The sequence below is a fragment of the Triticum aestivum genome, chromosome 5A (genome assembly GCF_018294505.1).
Source record: "Triticum aestivum cultivar Chinese Spring chromosome 5A, IWGSC CS RefSeq v2.1, whole genome shotgun sequence".
Lineage (NCBI taxonomy): Eukaryota > Viridiplantae > Streptophyta > Magnoliopsida > Poales > Poaceae > Triticum > Triticum aestivum.
Genome location: NC_057806.1, coordinates 571,636,042 through 571,655,441, shown reverse-complemented (window position 1 = coordinate 571,655,441; position 19,400 = coordinate 571,636,042). Strand labels below are relative to the sequence as shown.

General features: G+C 43.3%; 2 protein-coding genes across 2 annotated transcripts in view; both read right to left on the bottom strand.

Annotated features, from left to right (window-relative positions):
- LOC123104875 (nuclear pore complex protein GP210) overlaps positions 1–9,567 on the bottom strand; it is a 16,867-nt gene extending 7,300 nt beyond the window's left edge. Inside the window, exons 1-19 of the mRNA XM_044526801.1 lie at positions 9,340–9,567; positions 8,400–8,665; positions 7,725–7,894; positions 7,401–7,617; positions 6,625–6,971; positions 5,593–5,772; positions 5,304–5,442; positions 5,069–5,217; positions 3,611–3,722; positions 2,923–3,521; positions 2,708–2,831; positions 2,292–2,572; positions 1,951–2,067; positions 1,804–1,866; positions 1,522–1,713; positions 1,157–1,216; positions 994–1,062; positions 258–383; positions 62–181 (exon numbers count right to left, since the gene is read on the bottom strand). Of these exons, the coding sequence (XP_044382736.1) occupies positions 62–181; positions 258–383; positions 994–1,062; positions 1,157–1,216; positions 1,522–1,713; positions 1,804–1,866; positions 1,951–2,067; positions 2,292–2,572; positions 2,708–2,831; positions 2,923–3,521; positions 3,611–3,722; positions 5,069–5,217; positions 5,304–5,442; positions 5,593–5,772; positions 6,625–6,971; positions 7,401–7,617; positions 7,725–7,894; positions 8,400–8,665; positions 9,340–9,539 (3,531 nt within the window). The 5' untranslated portion in view covers positions 9,540–9,567. The remainder of the gene's footprint in view (positions 1–61; positions 182–257; positions 384–993; positions 1,063–1,156; positions 1,217–1,521; positions 1,714–1,803; positions 1,867–1,950; positions 2,068–2,291; positions 2,573–2,707; positions 2,832–2,922; positions 3,522–3,610; positions 3,723–5,068; positions 5,218–5,303; positions 5,443–5,592; positions 5,773–6,624; positions 6,972–7,400; positions 7,618–7,724; positions 7,895–8,399; positions 8,666–9,339) is intronic.
- A 1,153-nt stretch (positions 9,568–10,720) lies between these two features.
- LOC123104874 (eukaryotic translation initiation factor 5B) lies at positions 10,721–14,016 on the bottom strand. Its single transcript, XM_044526800.1, has 4 exons — positions 13,557–14,016; positions 13,104–13,256; positions 11,971–12,176; positions 10,721–11,300 (listed from the first exon to the last, which is right to left on the bottom strand). Exons 1-4 carry the CDS (start codon positions 13,923–13,925, stop codon positions 11,093–11,095), a joined length of 936 nt encoding a protein of 311 aa, XP_044382735.1. The 5' UTR covers positions 13,926–14,016; the 3' UTR covers positions 10,721–11,092.
- Positions 14,017–19,400: the final 5,384 nt, after the last annotated feature.

Below are 19,400 nucleotides of genomic sequence, written 5' to 3'. Positions count from 1 at the left end.
TGAGGAAATGCAATAACCACATATAGGCGACATTAATTTTAGGGGTCAAGGTAATGATTACCACAAAAGAGGCACCCGGTGTGAGGTAGATGTACTCAGGATGTATTCGCAGTGGTTTGTACACTTCCACATTTATAACCTGACTCAAAACTCTTTGCCCAGAGCGTTGCTTAGTACTAACCTGAAGATTGGAGACATAATGAGGGCTGCCAGACAATAAGCATCTCAAACCAACAATATATTGATTGTCAACTTACATAAAGAGATGTTGTCCCAGTTTTTGCAGCTTTAACTGAAAATTTTGGTCCATCCAGCGACTCGCTTGGATTAACATGATCCAGAATTTCATCACCAAGATGTACCTCAATTCCCATGTACTTGTACTGCAAAGAAAGAAATTGGTAAATGGAAAGAGGTGACAGTAATAAATACCAAGAGATCATTTTCTACCCCCAGAGGGTACCTAGCAACCTAGATCCAGCATTAGTTCTTACTCTGAGATTCACATATTTTGTGTCCCTATACTGTGCAGCACTGTACTCTGTGATGAACTTAATAACTTATACATATACAGCTTGTACTGACCGATTTTCATGCATGCTGGGCATTGAAAATGAATGCACAGTTAAGTGATATTTGAATCCAGACCACACTGACCAGTCCTAGAAACAGCAACAGTGTACATTTGGCTTTATTAAGGTGAAACGAGGAGGTGGTATTACTCCCAGATGATAGCAGCAAATTTCTGTAACAATCAAACACATGGAAGGCCAACAGGGGGCAGAAAAATGCATTCAGTTGAGATGCTACAAAGTTTTGGAAAGAGAGAAGGATTATAAAAACGTGGATTGGACCTAAAAAATTACTTGAGATTTGAAGATATTAGATCTGGTATAGTTGATTGAACAGAAGCTTGCCAGTGCAACGAGAGAAGAATTAACACCAACAAATACAATCAATGGGGGGAAATTGTGCATAGTGGCACTAGCAAACCTGAGAATCTCCGAAGACTTGTCCATCTTGGGTCCCAGCTGAAATTTGAAAATCTTTTGTGGTTCCTTCCTAGAAACAAAGCAAGGTGTCAAGGAAATAAACCCCAAAAAGGTTTAGCATCTGGAGAAAATAAATTGGCAACAATGAAAGCATATCACTGTACCATAATGCTGATGTGCTCTTCTGACAATATCTGAATCCAGTCAACATTTGCAACTCTAACCTGCAATAGCATATACAACATGCAAGTTGTTGTCATTTTGACAAATAGTGGGCAGAAACGAAGATTAATACGCCTGTATTGCTGCGAAATAATTTGATGAGAGTTAGCGTGGCCATTAATGATGGCAGGTGTATACTACAAGTTTTATCATCTCAAGAAATATGCTAAATGGCTAAATGGGAGTGCGATAGGCGTAACAGGTCAAACATGGCAAGCAATAAAATACACTTGGTTGATACAACTCATAACTCATAAGCAAAACGAAATACTGAGAAAATCAGGGGCACAGTGGCAAAGGAATATACCAGAGAACTAGTCGATACTCTAGGAGAAAGGCCAATGTCCTGAATTGTCACGACAGCACTGCCTAAGCCTCTAGCACCAAGAATCAACTGGGAACATAGGGCCTTCCCTGGATGTTGAACTATTTGGACCACATGTGTGTCATTGGTAGAGGCATCTAGAAAGCACGTGCCACCACTGACAGCTAAGGTTTCCTGTAGCACAAATACATCAGAGCACAAGTAGAAGAAGAAAAATGATAAATTATTCTATGATGCAGAGAATTTAGAATAGCCATTACATACCTGTGCTTCACGATGGGAAACTAACAAGACATACGCTGGAGTGACTCTTAACGAAGAAACAATCTGGGTAAACCAAAAATGAGTAGATAAACATGTTAGCAAAATCAAGGAAATAATCAACCCCAAAAGAAATCTAGTATGATTTACCTGCAACTGAATAGCATCTGTGAGATTGTCATGTTCACTTGGAAGAAACATGTGTTCTTCACGGGTTTTGCTAGCAATTCTGGAAGAAAAGCCAATGACTGTAGCACGGGCAGTGCACTGGAAGTTCAAATATTGAAAAAGGTTAAATTATGCATCAGAACTTTAAACCACAGGAGGACATACTATTCTTAATTAGATCCTCAACATTCTGCAAACTACTGTACCATTGCTCATATATAGAAGTGGATTCATCAACAAAATATGAGTGCTAAGGACAAGTATCTACTTGATGTTAAACTCAACATTCAAAGCAGTTGGTGTGGACTGCAAGCCATACTAACCATTCCCGTCGAATTGTGTAGGACAAGAAACCTCTCCCAAGATGACTGTTCTAACATTTCAGCATCTTCGTCTTGATCCAAGTAAGCAAGTCCCTCACATTCAGTGACTTCCCATCTCAAGCAAAGAGAGGACGAATTGGAAAAAAATCTTCCATTTTGATGTACACCAGCAGCAGCTAGACGGATGCTTCTTCCATTTGAGATTACAACAGGAGATACTTGCAGCCTATTGGGGCTACGGTCAGCTTTACTTGCCGCTTCCAAAATATCAAGCCGGTTTTCTGTCGAAGTGTCAAAAATGGATATAAGTGCCACATCTAAGCTTCACAGAATGAGACTGTAAAAGGTACTTATCAAAGGCATACAGTAATTTATGAATCATACTGGATTATCAATGAAAAAGAGCATGATCATACCATTTTCATTTGCAATCAATGTTACTGCTGATGGTAAGTCACAAACAATCGATAGCTCTGATTTGGCAACAGCAGGCACAGGATGATCCTTCCCAATCATGTTTCCGCGCGAAAACAACAGTTTCTACAGAAAAAAATTGATAAATTGAATGTATTCAGCGAGGAAGCAATGCATTAGAATTGAATCAACTGATAGCAGTATTGAAAGTGCTTACAAAGATCCCTTTGCTTTGGCAAGAAACTCGGTATAGTCCACTAGATATTTTTTGCACAGCAGTAGAGCCAATGATATAATTTTCTAGTGCGCCAACAACATCAACAGTTTCTACAAAATCAACCACTTTGTCCCACTGTTCAGGCCCTCCAAAGAGAAACACATCCATGGTTGATCCAGGAACCAAGTACAGCTCCATGGGAGAGTTGTTACCCATGTTCTGAATTCCACTCTGTAATCTAGATAAGTCAACCCAGTAACCACCAAACTGGTTTCCATTTCCTGCTTGGAGTACCAGAAGAGGATAATATGCAGATACTTTTGATGTGGCCTTCAGAAAAATAGGCTCATTAAAAGTCTCAAAATAGGAATCAGACTCGGAGGAAAACGTCGCAACTATTGTGGCTCGACCAGCAGCAGATGCATTTAGAGATATCCAGGCACAAGGATTGCCATATTGTGCCGAAGAACCACTATGATGCTTTAAGGCCTCAACAGTCAAAGCCTCGGATGCATCAACAACTTCAAAAGTTTGATTCTCAGATAGTAGACTCCACCTTATAAAAGCATTAAAATAATCACATCTCGAGTACGGGTGTCCTGCAAAGAGAAACATTATGAACAGCTATTAGAAATAAATAACAGTGTTTTCAGATCACAAAATAGCCAGCCTATATCATGTTAATCACCATTAGATGTTTTAAATGCCACAGCAGCATGAAGTTGTGTTCCAACAGCCACCTCCACAGGAAAGATTGGCAATATAGCCAGTGCTGAAGGAGAGGATACTTCAATAATGATCTGTGTTATGAAGCAAACATAATGAGCTGAAAAAACTGACTTGGCAACTTGCTTAAATGAAAGACGAATGAAAACATGTAGGTGGAGTACTAAGGCCGTACAGAAGAAAGTTCACTCATAAAAGAAAAGAAAGAAACAGACCCTACGCAATCAAGTTACAACACAGTTAAAAGTACAGACAAGAGGACATGCCTATTAAGTGATTGGACCACATGACTGCATGCATAGTTGCATACACAAATAGCATATGCGAGCGTGGTGTGCTTGTGCATGAGCTAGTGCAAATAGGTATTAGATGGAAAAGATACATCAGGCAGCCGGTTAGTACGTTTTTGCATCTTTAAGAAGATGCATAGACTACTAAATAATTTGGTTCGCTGGATTCTAAAAACGCAGGAATAGGAAAAACACAGAATATGATAGGAATGCATGTGCAAAGCAGAGGACTGGTAAACAAAGGAATTCTATCAACTTTGGTGTTTGGTTCATAGAAATTGGAAAAACACGGGAATCCTAATAAACACGGTCAAATCAAAGTCAAACCACACGAAAATATATAGTTAGAATGTTATTATGCCACTAAGGATCTTAGTCTCGTTCTTCGTGCATAGGTATTTGAGAAGGACCTCCTACGTTTTTCCTTTGAACTGAGATCAGAGGGAAATTTCCTTAACTATTTCCTTTATCCCATTCCTTCGAACCAAAGGCATGAATAGTATCACCATAGGAATATTTCCTATTCCTACGTTTTTCCTCCATTTTTCCTTTGAACCAAAGGAGCCCTTATTAGGTGTGCCCTCTAATTTGAAGTTTTTTGCTACACAGAAGGAAAAGTCCAGAGGAGAAAATAGTGGAAGAGAAACAAGGCATATATTATTTGACTACTAAAGCATTATTAAACAGCAGGAACAATACACATTCTCTACATAATGTTTTAACAGTAACTATACACAGCAGTAAGATTTTAGTTTATGGCTTTTGCTGGCCGCAGGTGTTTGTTTGCAGAGAAGCAACAGGCCAACAATTCCCATTCTATTATAAGTCATTATTTTAATGTATTTTTGCTACTAAGATGGCATTTCAATCAAAAAAAGGCACACACAAGCAGGTGTGTTATAAAGAACAGAAAGGAAAAGTAGGCAAAGCAGTCTTTCTTAAGTTCAAAGTACAATAGTTCAACACAAAATATAGATCTCGCAGATCCCAAGCTTAGTACTAGTGCAGAATGAAATAATTAGATTTCCTAGCGAGTGACCTTTACATGTTTAAAGTAGATAAGAGTAAAGACCAGTAGTTTAGGAGAGATCAGAATAACAATATACGAAGGAGATTATATATTCACATACCTCATCAAAATTCAGGAAATCAAAGGTAGAAACTACTTTGATGACAGCTTGACCAGGCTTTTTAGCACGCACAGTATGGGAATCAGACACAGAAACAACACTTTCATCAGACGAAAATAACTTGTAGTCCTCCGGCGTCTTACCACAACCTTCAGTTGAGTACAAAAAGAATACCAGTCAAATCCATTTACAAACCAAAAGTGGGTTAAGACTGAAGATATCACGACAAACATACCTCCAACTGCCATCAGTTCGACCTCCTGATAAACTCCAGGAACCCAGGGTAGATAAATAATATTGGAGTTATCCGTTCCCTCATCCCAGGTTGCCTTCACTTTACTGCATACATTAACTTTTTGCAGCAGCTTGAGAACCTAGAATGGAATGTGCCAATCCAGCAATCAGAAACCTTTGTTGCTTAATTATGAACTGCCAACACCAATTTAATGTTCTTTGCATACAATACAAGTGAGAACCACCCCGAGAAGAAAGCTAGAAATAACATGAATATGCATGAAATGTACCTTTGCTGATCCAGATGCCTCTGCTTGGTAGGTTAAGGCAGCAACTAAATATCCTTCTCCCTGAGAAATGGGGAATAGCAATCTAGAAGTTTGCACTTCATAGGAACCTAAAGAGTTATCTGGAACCTGTGATAAGTTCCAAAGTTCCACTGTGCTGCTCTCCAATCTAAGATTGTTTTCCTGCCAACAAAAAACAAGGGTATTAAATGAACAAAATAAGATTCCATGTAGTATATGGCCAGAACAACGAATCCATAACCAAAGTGCTCAAATGGTAAAATCACTATAGCTGTTCAGGTTCATTTTCTCAACATAAAGGACGTGGTGTTCCTTCTCCATACATTCATCTATTATGCATAACATTGCGCAGACGCGTGTACTAAAGAATGCATGAGTACATGTATAAAGATGAGATGAACAGGATTTACAGGCATGAATACTGAAGATTGTTTGTTAACTTCATGTACAAGGGCGGATAGAAGCATGCACATGCATGCAAAATATTTGATGTGAATATTCAGTTCTGCTGACACAAGCATGCATGACTGCATTTATCCGCACGAAGCACAGGAGTGAACTTATTATGGAAAATACATCTAGAATTCAGAGGCTGGCACTTGTGGCTTGCTGATGTATTGATAAATTCATATTCATATTAATCAGTAAAACATAGTACTTCACGCATAATTTTGAATTTTGGTGTTCATGTTAATTTCTGTGCATGGCCGGTCACCCAATTACTTCACAGAACAGAATCATGTAAATGCAGCTTTGCAGAACCAAGCTCACTTGGTTAAATAGAGGTGCTGGTGCCCACAGGTGTTCAAGGCCTGCCAACAGGTGCTAGTGCCTGTTGGTCAATGTTATATTTTTTTGCTAAATATTTTGGCCATAGTAAACTAAACATTGCAAGTATTACGCAAGACCTTTTATTTAGATCTAATGATCGTCTGCGCATTATTCGTGTGTCCAATAGTAAGTAACCAACAAAGAGACCAAGTAATCAAATGCATAAGATCAGATGAATAGTACCTCTGTAATAAATATCTCTCTAGCATCAAATCCCTCTGCGAAAGCTTTCGCAAGAACCATATACTTTTGACCAGGAAAAACGTACCACACTTCTGAGGATGGAATACTTGTTATCCCATGAAAATGACCAGAATCATCCATGACAGGAACTAGATAGAGGAAGAGTGTCCGTGGAATAACAACACGTAGAGATGATACTTGTTGGTGGCCAGAAACTCTTGTGTCTTCAACAACGACATCAGTAAATCCCAGACTCAAAGTATGTACAACACCCAAGGAACTATCCACTTGGGCCACCGAAGAGTTCTTCACATGCCAAAGATGGTATTGTGATGGTAAATTAACCACTAACAAAAAGGGAGAAGACCTGTTAGCTTTCATTAGCAGATATCCAATAAAAGAAGTTTTAGCAGAAGTTTTCTTAAAATTATACTAAAGGAGCATGCCACTAAACCAAAGTGCAGCATTTAAAAATGGGGATTTCAGTGCAAGCATCTAAACCAGTTTCTTTGTTTTCCATTGAATAAACATTCTGTTGTATGTAAATCGTTTATCTGCCATGGTAGCGTAACTTTTAAGTGTGGTCCTCTTCTGATGTGCTTTCATATATGACATGGCACCACAGTTTACTTTCTGATTAAACTGAAATTGGTTAAGGTACACTTAATATATGACATGACACCACACTCCACTTTCTGAATAAAATCAAACTGGTTGGTATGCTTCAATAGATAATTAGATGTCTTGTGGCAACAAAATCAACATTTAGAGAGTACCTTGGGCAATCTTTTGTCGAAAAATTTTGAGTTTGAAATTCACCAAGACACCAAGAGTTACAAGGACGGGTGATGGGGGCTCTAGCGACATAGCTTCAGCGACAGTTAAAGTGATCGTGTCACTCACATGCTCAAACTGTGGTTCAAATAACTGAGCACTAACGACCTCTTGGCCAATCCCAACACCCTTCACAACAAAGAAATCAGAACCAAGATCCTGCCAGAAGTATTACAACAGAATTCAGAACATATATTTTTATATGAAACTGAATGTTTGCTAGAGCTAAAGCGAAAACAAGATAGTGTGTAAATATATTATCATACCCTATCTTCAAGCTCAAACCGCGCATTCATCTCAACACAAAAACCACTGCAGTCACTTAAATGTGTTTCTTTCAGTGGAATATGAGCAAGATGATGGTTACTGTTATCAAGCGTCGTCGGGGTAAGCTGCCACATAAACTGCAATCCCACCAATGTCGAGAACACGTTTTCTGAATCAAAATGAAAAAATTAAGCCATACAACCCAGCATTGAAATACTATTATAAAAAGTAACCGGATGGAGAAAATGGCTAATGGAACTATGCAATTAATTATTCCACTAGCACGTTTTTAGACCAAGGAAAAGAAGCAGTAACAGTCAAGAACCAGTGTCAGGAGAAACTCAACCACAGAGGGGGGCTCATCAGTCTAAAGAATTCTAGGTTGTGCTTACCAAAACTAAATAACCAATAACTCATATACTATAATATACAATGGTGCTTATTAATCGCATGGAACAGACTTCATGAATATTTGGAATTTGGAATGATCCAACAAACAATAACATGGATGCCCCATCAGCAACGTGCAAGAGTAATGCAAAACAGCAAAAGCAGTATCACAGTTTATAAAGTACTTTCAGTGAGGCATAAACAGGGCAATGGGTCTTTCTGTTGCAAGAGTGACACATGACTATTGTTCTGTTAAAGAATGGAAAGAGTATACGAAGAATAACCTTCATCATCAAAGGCATGAACACGCAATGTGGCGATTTCATCCAGGTCAATTTTAACAGAATGATGGAAAATCCTGATCCGAGAGATTTTGTCGACGAAAACTTTGCAGTGTATTGTGATTCCACTAATAATATCAGTGGCGTAGACAGAGGTCTCCTTGCGGCCACTGTAAGGGGCGATTGATGCCAAACGAGCGCTCGTTGAGCATCTGCTGCTGTCGTTGTACTCTGGCCTAACTGATATAATATCATGATGATCCAATGACCTGTAATTTTAACCTCATCAAAATGTACACTGAAACACTACCCCAATGTCCATCTAAGGGATTGGAGCATGGTCCAAAAACAGTCTCAAATCATGAAGTATCATTCTACAACTGGCTACAGAATCTTAAAACAAGTAGCAAACAACCACATTGATGCGTAATCCAGATTCAAGTGCACAAGATACAGGAGCTTCAAACGGTGTAGACCACCTCAAATTTGAGCAACTTCGATGGATCAATGGTGTATGACAGAAGACAGCTACTAAATTGGGAATTAAGGTACACATGGCATGTTTCCCAGTCTGCAGTCACTAAATAAATCAAAGGTGTATGACGGAAATATAGCAAAATAGTCCAGTTAACTTGTCGATTAAGAGACTAACGAAACCACTCACTCAAAGCACACGAGACCTTCAAACCTCAAGCTAAACCGAGGAATACTACCGCTGCTGCGTCATCGCCAGGATCGGCATCGATACACCCCCAAACATGCAAGCGAGCGCACTAAACAACTCACGCGACATGAACCACCCTAATCGCAGGCCCCGGCACAGCCAGTAACCACACAGCGCCACGGATTCGCGCGGCGTAACAGAGGCAGCGGCGAGGCGCGCCGCCCCACGGACAAGAGCGAGGAGAAGAAGTAACCGAAGCGTGTGAGCGCGCGCGCGTACCAGGTGAAGCAGCCGTCCCCGCCGACGAGTCGGTACTCGACGGGCCTGGTCATGCGCGGGGGCAGCAGCACGCTGAGGTCCGCCATGTGGGGCCCGCCCGCCGCTGCCGCTGCCGCCGAGGCGCACAGCAGCGCGGAGGCGGCCACCACCAGCGCCACCGCCGCCGCCGCCGCCGCCGCGACGGCCGGCCGCGCGGCCATCGCCCGCCCGCCCACCCGAAGCCGCTGCCGGAGTAGCAAGTGAGCGAGCTCGGCCGCTAAACCCTAGAGAAGAGGGAGGGGAGAAGTGGGGGTTCAAGGTGGGGAGGGAGAGCAAACCGAAGCGAAGGCAGCGGAGGGGAACGAAAGTGAGAGAGGAGGGGGGTGGTGGGTTCTGCGGCCGCTGGTCCCGGAGGTGGTGGGTCGTGTCGTCTCGGTCGCCTCGCCACCGTCCTGGGCCGGACCATTCCTTTCCAGGGCCCAAAATGGGCTTCCTCTCTCTCTCTCTCTCTCTCTCTCTCTAGTCTCTCTATACCTGCTTCTTCTATTTTCATTTTTCAGAGAGAACCTAAAAAAACAACGAGAACAGGTCAAAAGGCACAACAGCCACGTTCCATCCTTCGTCCTCTCATCAAGAAATAAAATAAAGTAACTGATAAGTAGAAGACAGGCATGGTTTGATCAGATTAAGCATGAGGAGAATTTCAAAAAAAAAAAATGGGAATGTTTCATATTGAGCATGAGGAGCATACATAGAAAATCATATAGGCCATGTTTGGTTCAGTTTTTATCGACGGATTTCGCTGCCGCGCAGCAGAATCTGAACCAAAGGGCGAACCTAGCAGAATCCGATTCCAGAAATCCGCTGCCAAAATCTGAACCAAAAGCGGAAGCAGCCCAGGACGTGCTTTCTAAAATCTGATTCCGCTGCGGGCCAAAATCTGAAAAACCTGTATCAGTTGGTTTGCCAAATGACCTACATCTTTTTCACATCAGATTTTCCACAATTGTTTCTCCATAGCAGATCTTTTTACAGCCGCTTTTAGAAATCCACAGCTGAACCAAACAGGGCCTATTAACAAAACAAATTCCAGCATCTTCATGAAATACCCCAGAGATAACTTTGTTATCGAGAGTGGGGAACAAGGTATAGCTCGGCACCATCATGACCAAGAGCTGGCATACAAGGCAGATATATATTTTTTTGTTATCTACTCCCTCTGTTCCGAATTACTTGTCTTGGATTTGTCTAGATACGGATGTATCTACACTCATTTTAGTGCTAGATACCTCCGTATCTAGACAAATCTAAGACAAGTAATTCGGAACGGAGGGAGTATATGTTTTTGTGTGTGTGTGTGTGTGGTGGCACTGAGCTCAATTTTCTCTTACCACAAGCACATAAGAACACGTTTCTTTAACATTATATTCATAGCCGAGTTTTCTAAAGAATCAATATAGGACCAATAAGCATTTTTTTGTTAGATTACATCTCTAATTGGTATTTACATTCAGTGGGAAAATAGTATTTTCTGGGCTATGCCAGTACACAAGGGAATATGTATAGCTTTCCTCTTTTCTTTCTTTTTTTCTTTTTAAGGAAATGTATAGCTTCCCTGGATAGCACACCTAAAATAACAAATGCAATTCTCCTTCAACGCCTGCAGTGCCGATGCAGGCTCAGGACATCCCTTGCTGCAATCTCACTGTTATCCGCGCGAGCGACCATGGAGGATGAGAGTGTCAATGGTCTCTTCAGGACTTGCAGGAGTTGTTCATCTCTGCAGATAGAACGCTGTCCCGATCAGCACGGCCCACAGGGTGACGATCGCCCAGGCGCTCTTCTTCCACTCGCTCGGCGGCCGCAGGAGGAACAGGTTGCCGAAGACGTTCGTCGACGGCTCCGGTTGGCTCGCGGCGGCCACCATCTTTCTTTTCTTGTCCTCTTGCTCTTGGATCTTGTCACTCCATGTCCCAGCGTACCTGATTAATGCAACAGCACGTGGCAAATTAGAATGTTTAATCCAGAAGAACGAATTGACAGATAGTTTCCATTGCATGAAATGGAAGGGTATGATATTTCTATGTAAGCTGTAACTACATGGAAAATCTCTTGCAGAATGCAGACAATGTTGCCTACTCACATGGTGCTGTATGTCATAGTTCTGACTCCAGTTAAAGTGTTCAAACCAAGAGTACAAAAGGAAACTAAATCCAGGATGTATAATTAGCTAGAAAATGAGGTCAATCAAAATTAACAGACATTTACTTATGATAAGTAGCCAAAATTATTTTGTTGTGGAAAGAAGAATTTAATAAAATGCTATACTTGCAACCAAAAAACTATTTAGTTACACAGTGTCATATGTGGTAGCATAGCAACAAACAACCAGTTTACAGTATAAAATAAGTACAGTTCAGCAGCGTTTAATACTTCATATACTAGCCGCTAAAGCAGATATGTGACTGAAAATAAAAAATTCTCCTTTACGCATTGTTGACAGCCAAGAAAAGTCCATTTTATTTGTTTAATGTTTTGCTTGAAGGTGTCACTTAACTCAAACAACGCTCACATGCAGAGAGAAACCAAAGTAGCTGTCAGGCACAGAGATGGTGAGAGAACAAATAGTAAGGTGTCAGAAAGATAACTAACCAGTCCCAGCTAGATCCAATTTGCGGTATCGTGACCACCTCATCGTTGGAGATCTTCAACTTGGGCGCCTCAGCAATGTACCGGAATTCAGCTGCTTGTCTCCTGATGCTAATCATTGGATGTGTATTCTCCAATTCTTTGTACAATGCTATGGATTCCTTGTGCCGCCTATTGGCATCGTATGCCATTGCAAGCCAAATTTGAATCTGGAAGTGAGGGCAGGCAGTAGATGTCACGAAGGCACCTATACAGGATCTTTCATCATAGTTTACAGCCATGATCAAGGTTCATTGAAATCAGTGAACTGGGCCGGGTGACACAAGCTGCTCATATGTTGATCATACAGGATGATGCTAGCTTGATCTTAATATATGCACACGAAGAATAATTTCAATTCTCAATGCAAAATGCCGGTCTTTCTCGTAGGTTGAGATGCAGCTAAGGTTGTGATAACAAGCTAGCAATGAAATGTGCCAACCGCCACTAAGTCCATTCATTTTGCATACTTACCTGCAGTGCATTCAACTGCCTGTAAACTATACCGAGCATCAAGAGCATTTGCTTTCGGCATCCCTGCTCACCAAACGAGAAGGAACTCCAACGTAATTCCAATTATGTGAAGCTTTCTAGTTCCCAGTTTACCACAAAGTAAATAACTTCTATGCTCAGGCTTAATTTAGTCATTCTCACCGATTTAAATGTTCACTCCCATCACTTTATTCTTCTAAATACCAGTTTGGAAAAGTTAGCAATCAGGTGCGCAAACTTCTGTCCATGGTTTTGAAGGATTCATATAAGTAAGGGATGCCTATATGTAGTGAGTTGTGAAATTTTCTAAGAATAAATGAGGGAGCGATGCACCTTGGCGCGAGTGCTCTCTGGAAGAAATATTTCGGTTCTCCCTGGCTCTAGCTATATTCTTGTTCCACATAAGTGGTGTTGGTTTCATCCTTCATTAACTCGCTTAAATGACCATTTAGTACATCTGATGTCACTTCACTATGTATAACATAGGCAACACAAGACACCGGCATAGCTAGCATACCAGTGAGCAGACTACAGGTAACCTCATACGCATGGATCTCAATATCTCATAGCAATAGCATGATATGTCCAATATAGATAGATACTACCTCACCGCCGAGGAGCGAGGAGGGACGTATGATGGTGAGTGCGGCCTCCAAGAACTCGATGGAGCGGCCATACATCCCTTTCCCATACGCCCTTTGCCCCAGATCGAACATCTGTTTCCCCGTCGCCCTCCTCTCAGCCTGCTCCTTGGCCACCTGCAATGCAAACACACACCCAGTATGATCATCCTACTTCCCCATGTTCTGCAAGTATCCAATTGTAGAATAATGTAGGTACAGATGGGATGATAACAAATTATAAGCAGTAAACTAGCTAGTGGTGTGTAGCTTGGTTCTATCCAATTCTAATCCCCCCCTCTTCATGCTAATTTGGTTCTGCGGCGTCAGTGCCAGTGTGGCTGTGCACATGTGCTGCAGTGCTACTAGGCAATCTGCAATCAACAACGCGGCGGTGGCGGTATGAAGCTGTGGCCGTGGAGTAGAGAGGTTGGGGACCTTCTGAAGCTCGCGGCGGACGCGCTCGCGCTTCTCCTCCTCGGACTCGTCGTCGGGGGCGGCCCGGCTCTGCAGCTCCTCGGCGGTGCGCTCCAGCTCGTCCATCTCCTCCGCCTCCTTCAGCCGCCGCGCCATCTCCGCCTCCCTCTCCCGTCGTACCTCCTCCTCCGAGGGCTCGTCCCATCCGCCCCGCCCGCCGCCCGACGCGGACGCGGCGAACCTGGCCGGCGCGCGCCCCCGGCCGCGGGAGAGGCGGCAGCCGTGGTGGGGCCTCGGGGCCCAGCCGCAGAGGTGCAGGCGCGGCCGGCAGACGGCGATGCGGGCGCGCGGGGCCGCGGCGGCGTCGCCGAGGAGGAGACCGGCGGTCATCGCCGGAGGAGGGGGGAGGAGAAGAATGTAAATTTCTTGCTCGCTTTTTCCACACGTCAGTTAAATAGCCTTCGCACGGAACTGCTGCGGATGACAGTGGGCCCGGGCGCTGATATTTCTCGAGGAGGAAGAAAGGATGGGTGGTGCTGGCTAATTTGAAAGGTGTGTAGCCACCGCCCACCATGTTTCTCACTAAAGAAAACAAGCACACTTTTTCTTTAGTCATAGCGTTTGTTGAAGTACTAATGATTAAAGAAAAAGTGTGCTTTTTTTTTGTTTTCTCTGATAATTCCAATGGGTTTCTCTCCATCCTCTTGCCCAGTTGCTCCGGAGAATTTGGGCTATTTCTTGTGACTGTTCAAAACCATTTGCTATGGAATTTCAATACTCTATGGTGTAAAGCGGTCATTTCCGGAGTTGTTGAAAATCTCGATGGTCGAGGGCGAAAAAAAGGAAAATCTGCTTTCCTTTGATACGAAGATATAAAATATTGAAAAATGGCAATTGGGGTCCAGTTAACATTTTGGTGTGTGCCCCAGTTAACATTTGTTTCTGGAAAAATGCCATCAACAAAAAGAGGACTCTGATTGCCATGATCTGAATTATGAGAAATGTCATGCTACTTTATAAAACTACCATTTATCTAATTTATAAATTCACAATGAGTATGATCAAAAGAAAAGAAGGTCCTGTGATCTAGGAAAAAATAAAATTTGACATGCTAAAATTAAAAATTGCCATCCTCTAGATAAAAAATATTTTTATCTCAATAAGCCCAAATTAGATTCTATATTTTTTCCGAAAATATAAAAAAACACAGGAATTCCCATGGTCAAAAACGAAAAAATTGCCATGCCATAAAAATAAAAATGGCATCCTCTTAATAATAAAAATGGCATGCTCTTAATAATAAGAACACCATCCTCTTAACAATAAAAATGCCATGTTATTGTTTATTAAAATTACATGCTCTTAATAATAAAACGGCCATCCTCTTATTAATAAAATGGCATGTTCTTAATAATAAAAGTGATATCCAGTTATTAATAAAAACTTCATGTTATTAATTATTAAAATGGCATGCTCCTAATAATAAAATTGACATGTGAAGTAAAAATGCCATGTTTTGGAAGACACAAAAGATGTCATGGTTTTAATAGAAAAAAGAAACGGGTTTTTGTTCTTTCAAAAGTGAAAATAAATTGAGATTTTTGGTTATTTTAATTCAAGCCGAATTTAAAACAACCTTCAAAGCATATATATAGCAACTTTTACTGCATTGTTCACAAGACAATTTCGGGCCAAGTGGTAAACGCCATGTCATTCCTTAAGGAGGTCATGGGCGGCACCATCCTTGCTCCGCGATTCGTGCCAGAAGATCGAATGATAGTCGATGCGTTCGTTGGATAAATGCCAGATATCTGACGTTCGTCGGATATTTTCAAAAAATAAAAAGTCTGATTTCAACCGTTTCATTGTTTCAATAAATTGTTTTCAACCATTTTTATATATTTCAATTATTCTAGAAAGATTTCATATTATTTAAAAGTCATAACAACTATTTAAAACCTGCAAAATTTCCAAAATTTTAATTTCATTAACTAAACACTAGGAACTACTCCTATTTCACAAATCACAATTAAAATACGTATCCCAACTATTTTAGAAACTGCAACTTCTGCATTTTCACATATTTTGATATTTGTAATTAATAGTTTCCCAGCTATTTTTCTAATTTCGAAAGGCTGAAATTTCAACATTTTCACAGATTTCATAAACTGGATCATAGAAATGTCTGAATCATACACATACACTAGCCTCACGCATGTTTCACATACCACAAATTGTATTTCACATATCACGAAATTCACTTTCTTTCACAAACTGCACGTATGATAAATCATATTCCGAATATGGTTCAGATCATAGAGTAATGAAAATAAGCAGACATGCTTGGTTTATCCTCTCCTCTTCTTGTTTTTTTTTTTGTTGCTGTAGTAGTCATATAGTTTATCACCATAAGCAGACACTAACTTTGTCAAATACGAAGCAAAGTTATGACTGAATTTTCTTCACAAAATGACGAGTAAAACTTTTTTTGTGAGCTAAGTTTCATATATATTCCTCTGCTTTCCTCACCGACGGATGGCGTCGTACAGTACACGTGAGAGGGTGTGCTTGAATTGGTGTTTGTCATTGGAAGGCGGCAAGGCAAAGGTAAGAGGAGAGAGCAGGGTGAGATGGTAACCCCCATGGATGCTCCAGCGGCATTTCGAAGATCTCCATGCTGATGGTATCTCTGGGAGCCGGAGCTGTTCACTTATCGGCGGGCGTCCTCTCTTGTCATACTTGTGCAGGGTGTTGCCGTGCATGTAGCATAGCATCTCGCCGCCATCATCGGCCCAGGCGCTCCAAGGCTTGGTCGCGTAGAATTCGTCGATGTCAAACCTATGTCGCGGTTCCCAGAGCGGCGCTTCGTTGCCGTCGTCCTCCGGCGGTGGCGACATCGTGACCCAATGGTTGAGGCCCCGGGGAAGGTCATGGATGACTTTGTGGATGGCGAGGCACAGCCGGCCTTCGAGCTCAAAGGCACCCACTAGCGGCACGCCATCAAAAGTCTTTACATCGGGGAGACCGTACGAGCGGCACGTCTCGGTGACCACGTCGACGACCAGCACCCGCTTCCAGCAATTCGTCGGCATGTATAGCTTGCCGTCGATCAGCAATGGCGCCCAGGCCGTGGTTTGGGTTGGACAAGATGACCAGCTGCGCAAATGTTGCCGCCACCCGGCGGTGTCGCCTAAGGTGTACACGTCCATGGAGAAGGGCGAGAACCTGAACAGCTTGTACTCGTTGGTAGGCGGGCTGAATCCCAGGGCGAAGAGGTGCTTCCTGCCCTTGGCGGCGAGCGGGGGCGGCTTGGGCAGCGCCAGCGTCTCGCCCGTGGCCGGGTTGCACACCACCGCCGGCGCCTCGGGGCCGCCGGCGCGGTGCACGTAGCAGAGGAGGCCGTGACAGACGTCGGCGAGGTCGTAGCCGCCGGGGACGGCGAAGGAGCGTAGGTCCTTGCCCGAGGACATGCTGGAGACGCTCACCCAGTGGCGGACCCAAAAATTGAAGTTAGCCGGGGCGAACACTGTTGGAAATATAAATCTACTTAATCAAAATTCATGTCATTCAACTACCAAAAACATAAGAAGGTCTCTGAAACAATTAATATGGATTCTTCATATTGATGTCACAATACATATCCACAATCTCAAGCGAGGCCTACAAAATTATAAATGTATTGGCTTAAGTGTGATAACTACTCCCTCCGTTCCAAAATATAGTGCGTCCTTAGTTCTCGCGTTTCAACTTTGACCATAAATTTAACCAACGAGACCGACTGCGGCAGGACTAAAAATTATAGCAATGAATTCGTATTCAAAAGAAGTTTTCAATTATATAATGTTTGCCTCCGCCGCAGTTGGTCTCGTTGATTAAATTTATGGTTAAAGTTGAACCTTGAAAAGCGTGGGCGTGCTACATTTTAAAACGGAAGGATTATTGTATATTTTCTACCCCCCAAAAAAATTATTGTATATTTTCATAAGATGGCAGTATACCTCTAACATGTAGTTGTACAAAGAACACGAGGTTGTCAAGCTAGATGGCCTCTACGTTTCCGCAAAGTATAAAAATGTGCCATAGTCTGCTTATCACTGATTTTGACAGTAGGAGACCAACCCATTCAGTACTGCTGAGCTGGATCGATGTTCGGTATCCGGCAGCATGCGTTCGATCACTTGGGCCTTAAATGCGATTGTGCGAATGCTACAGGTTAGCCCCATTGCTGCAGCCCAGCCCAAACGCGTTTCTCTCCCTCACCCAGCCCTACCTCACGTACTGCTTCGTGGAAACAAGAAACAAGCCGCCTCCATGAAAACTGCTCGCCGCCGCCATGAAATCAGACTACCACCGGACGATAGGTAGGCGGGGATCGTTGCTCCGCCGGCGGGGACCCGGGGCGGCCGCCCCACCTCGCCCCAATGGTAGATCCGCCACTGCGCTCACCTCGTCGCCCAGGCCGGGCTCGCACGTCTTGGAGACGAGCAGGACCTCCGCCGGGGGCGCGGCGTGGCCGGCCATGGCCATGGCGTTGGCGTGGGCGGTGCGGAAGGAGGGGTCGCCGACGGCGGCGTGCCACTGCCTGGAGATGCAGCAGGACCGGGCCACGTCCCTGGTCGTCAGCTTCATCGGGATGTCGTGTAGGATCTCTCTGGGGATCTCCACGTTGCGGCGGCGACGCCCCATCATTGTCAATAGATGGGCGACGGCGGCAGTCTGGTGGCAACGTGAAACCAATCGTAGGGTTTCTATTTCTATTTTGGCAACGTGATGAAACCAATCGTAGGGCTTTTCTATACTGGCTGTGTTTTGGCTGCGTGTGTAGCGCGTCTTTCCGGCCGTCTCCTTGGATCTATCGATTCGAGCGTGTCCGACTCCGACTATGAATATGGTCAGGCTCGCGCCGTCGTGTGACCTTGCCGCTCGTGGGCCAGCCTCCCGCCGGACCTGCTCGGCGACGTCCCTGGCCGCCAACTTTGTCCGCTTCCACGTGGTGGCGCGACACGGCGACGTTGAAATCCCCGGTGTCAGGCCCCGGTTTCGGCCGTAGCTCCTCGCACCACACAACACCGTCGTCTCTTCCAACACGACGAAGAGCCCTCGATGCCGGAGGAACCCTGCCCCGTGGAACTCCGGCGATCACCTGAGTTGAGAGAGAAGGAGAGAGTTTTTGCACTACGAACAACGTGCAGCTTTTCTTATTCTGCTGCTTTTATTCCGTGGTTACAAACTCTAACCTAAAACGAAAAACCAGGTTTGTGAGTACTACTACTGCCATCCCAGCACTCCCCGCTCGGCGCCTGTCATGTCGCCATGACCGTTGCATCGTGCCATCCCACGATCAAGTCAAGGCGCCGAGGAAATCTGGCTAACTAGGGCATCTCCAATGGGAGACGCCTGTGCAGGCGCTAATGAAGGAAAAAATAAAATGTTAGAAAATTACGAGCACACCTAAGCGCCTGAGCTTTGAAAGCACAAGTGCTCCCTAGGTGGTTTTGATAATTGATGACAACATATCCCTTGTTGGACTAACATTTCGATCTAGCATGTTTCAGATAAGTTCAACAATGGAGTGGCATGGACTAAAGGTTGTGGGAACTCTTTCAAGATGCTAAGAACAAAGGATTGGTCAAAGCTTCAAGCTCAAGACTCTTCATCTTATATTTTAGTGATCCAAGATCACATTGAGTCTTTAGGAGAAGCCAATACTATCAAGGAGGGATGATGTGTTGCTTAATGAGCCTCTTGCTTCATGTGCTTAGTGATATGCTCCAAAACCCTCAACTACTTTCCCACTTCCACATATGACCTAAACCCTAAGCCAAACTCGGTCCTACCGATTTCTCATATCCGGCGCCACCGAGT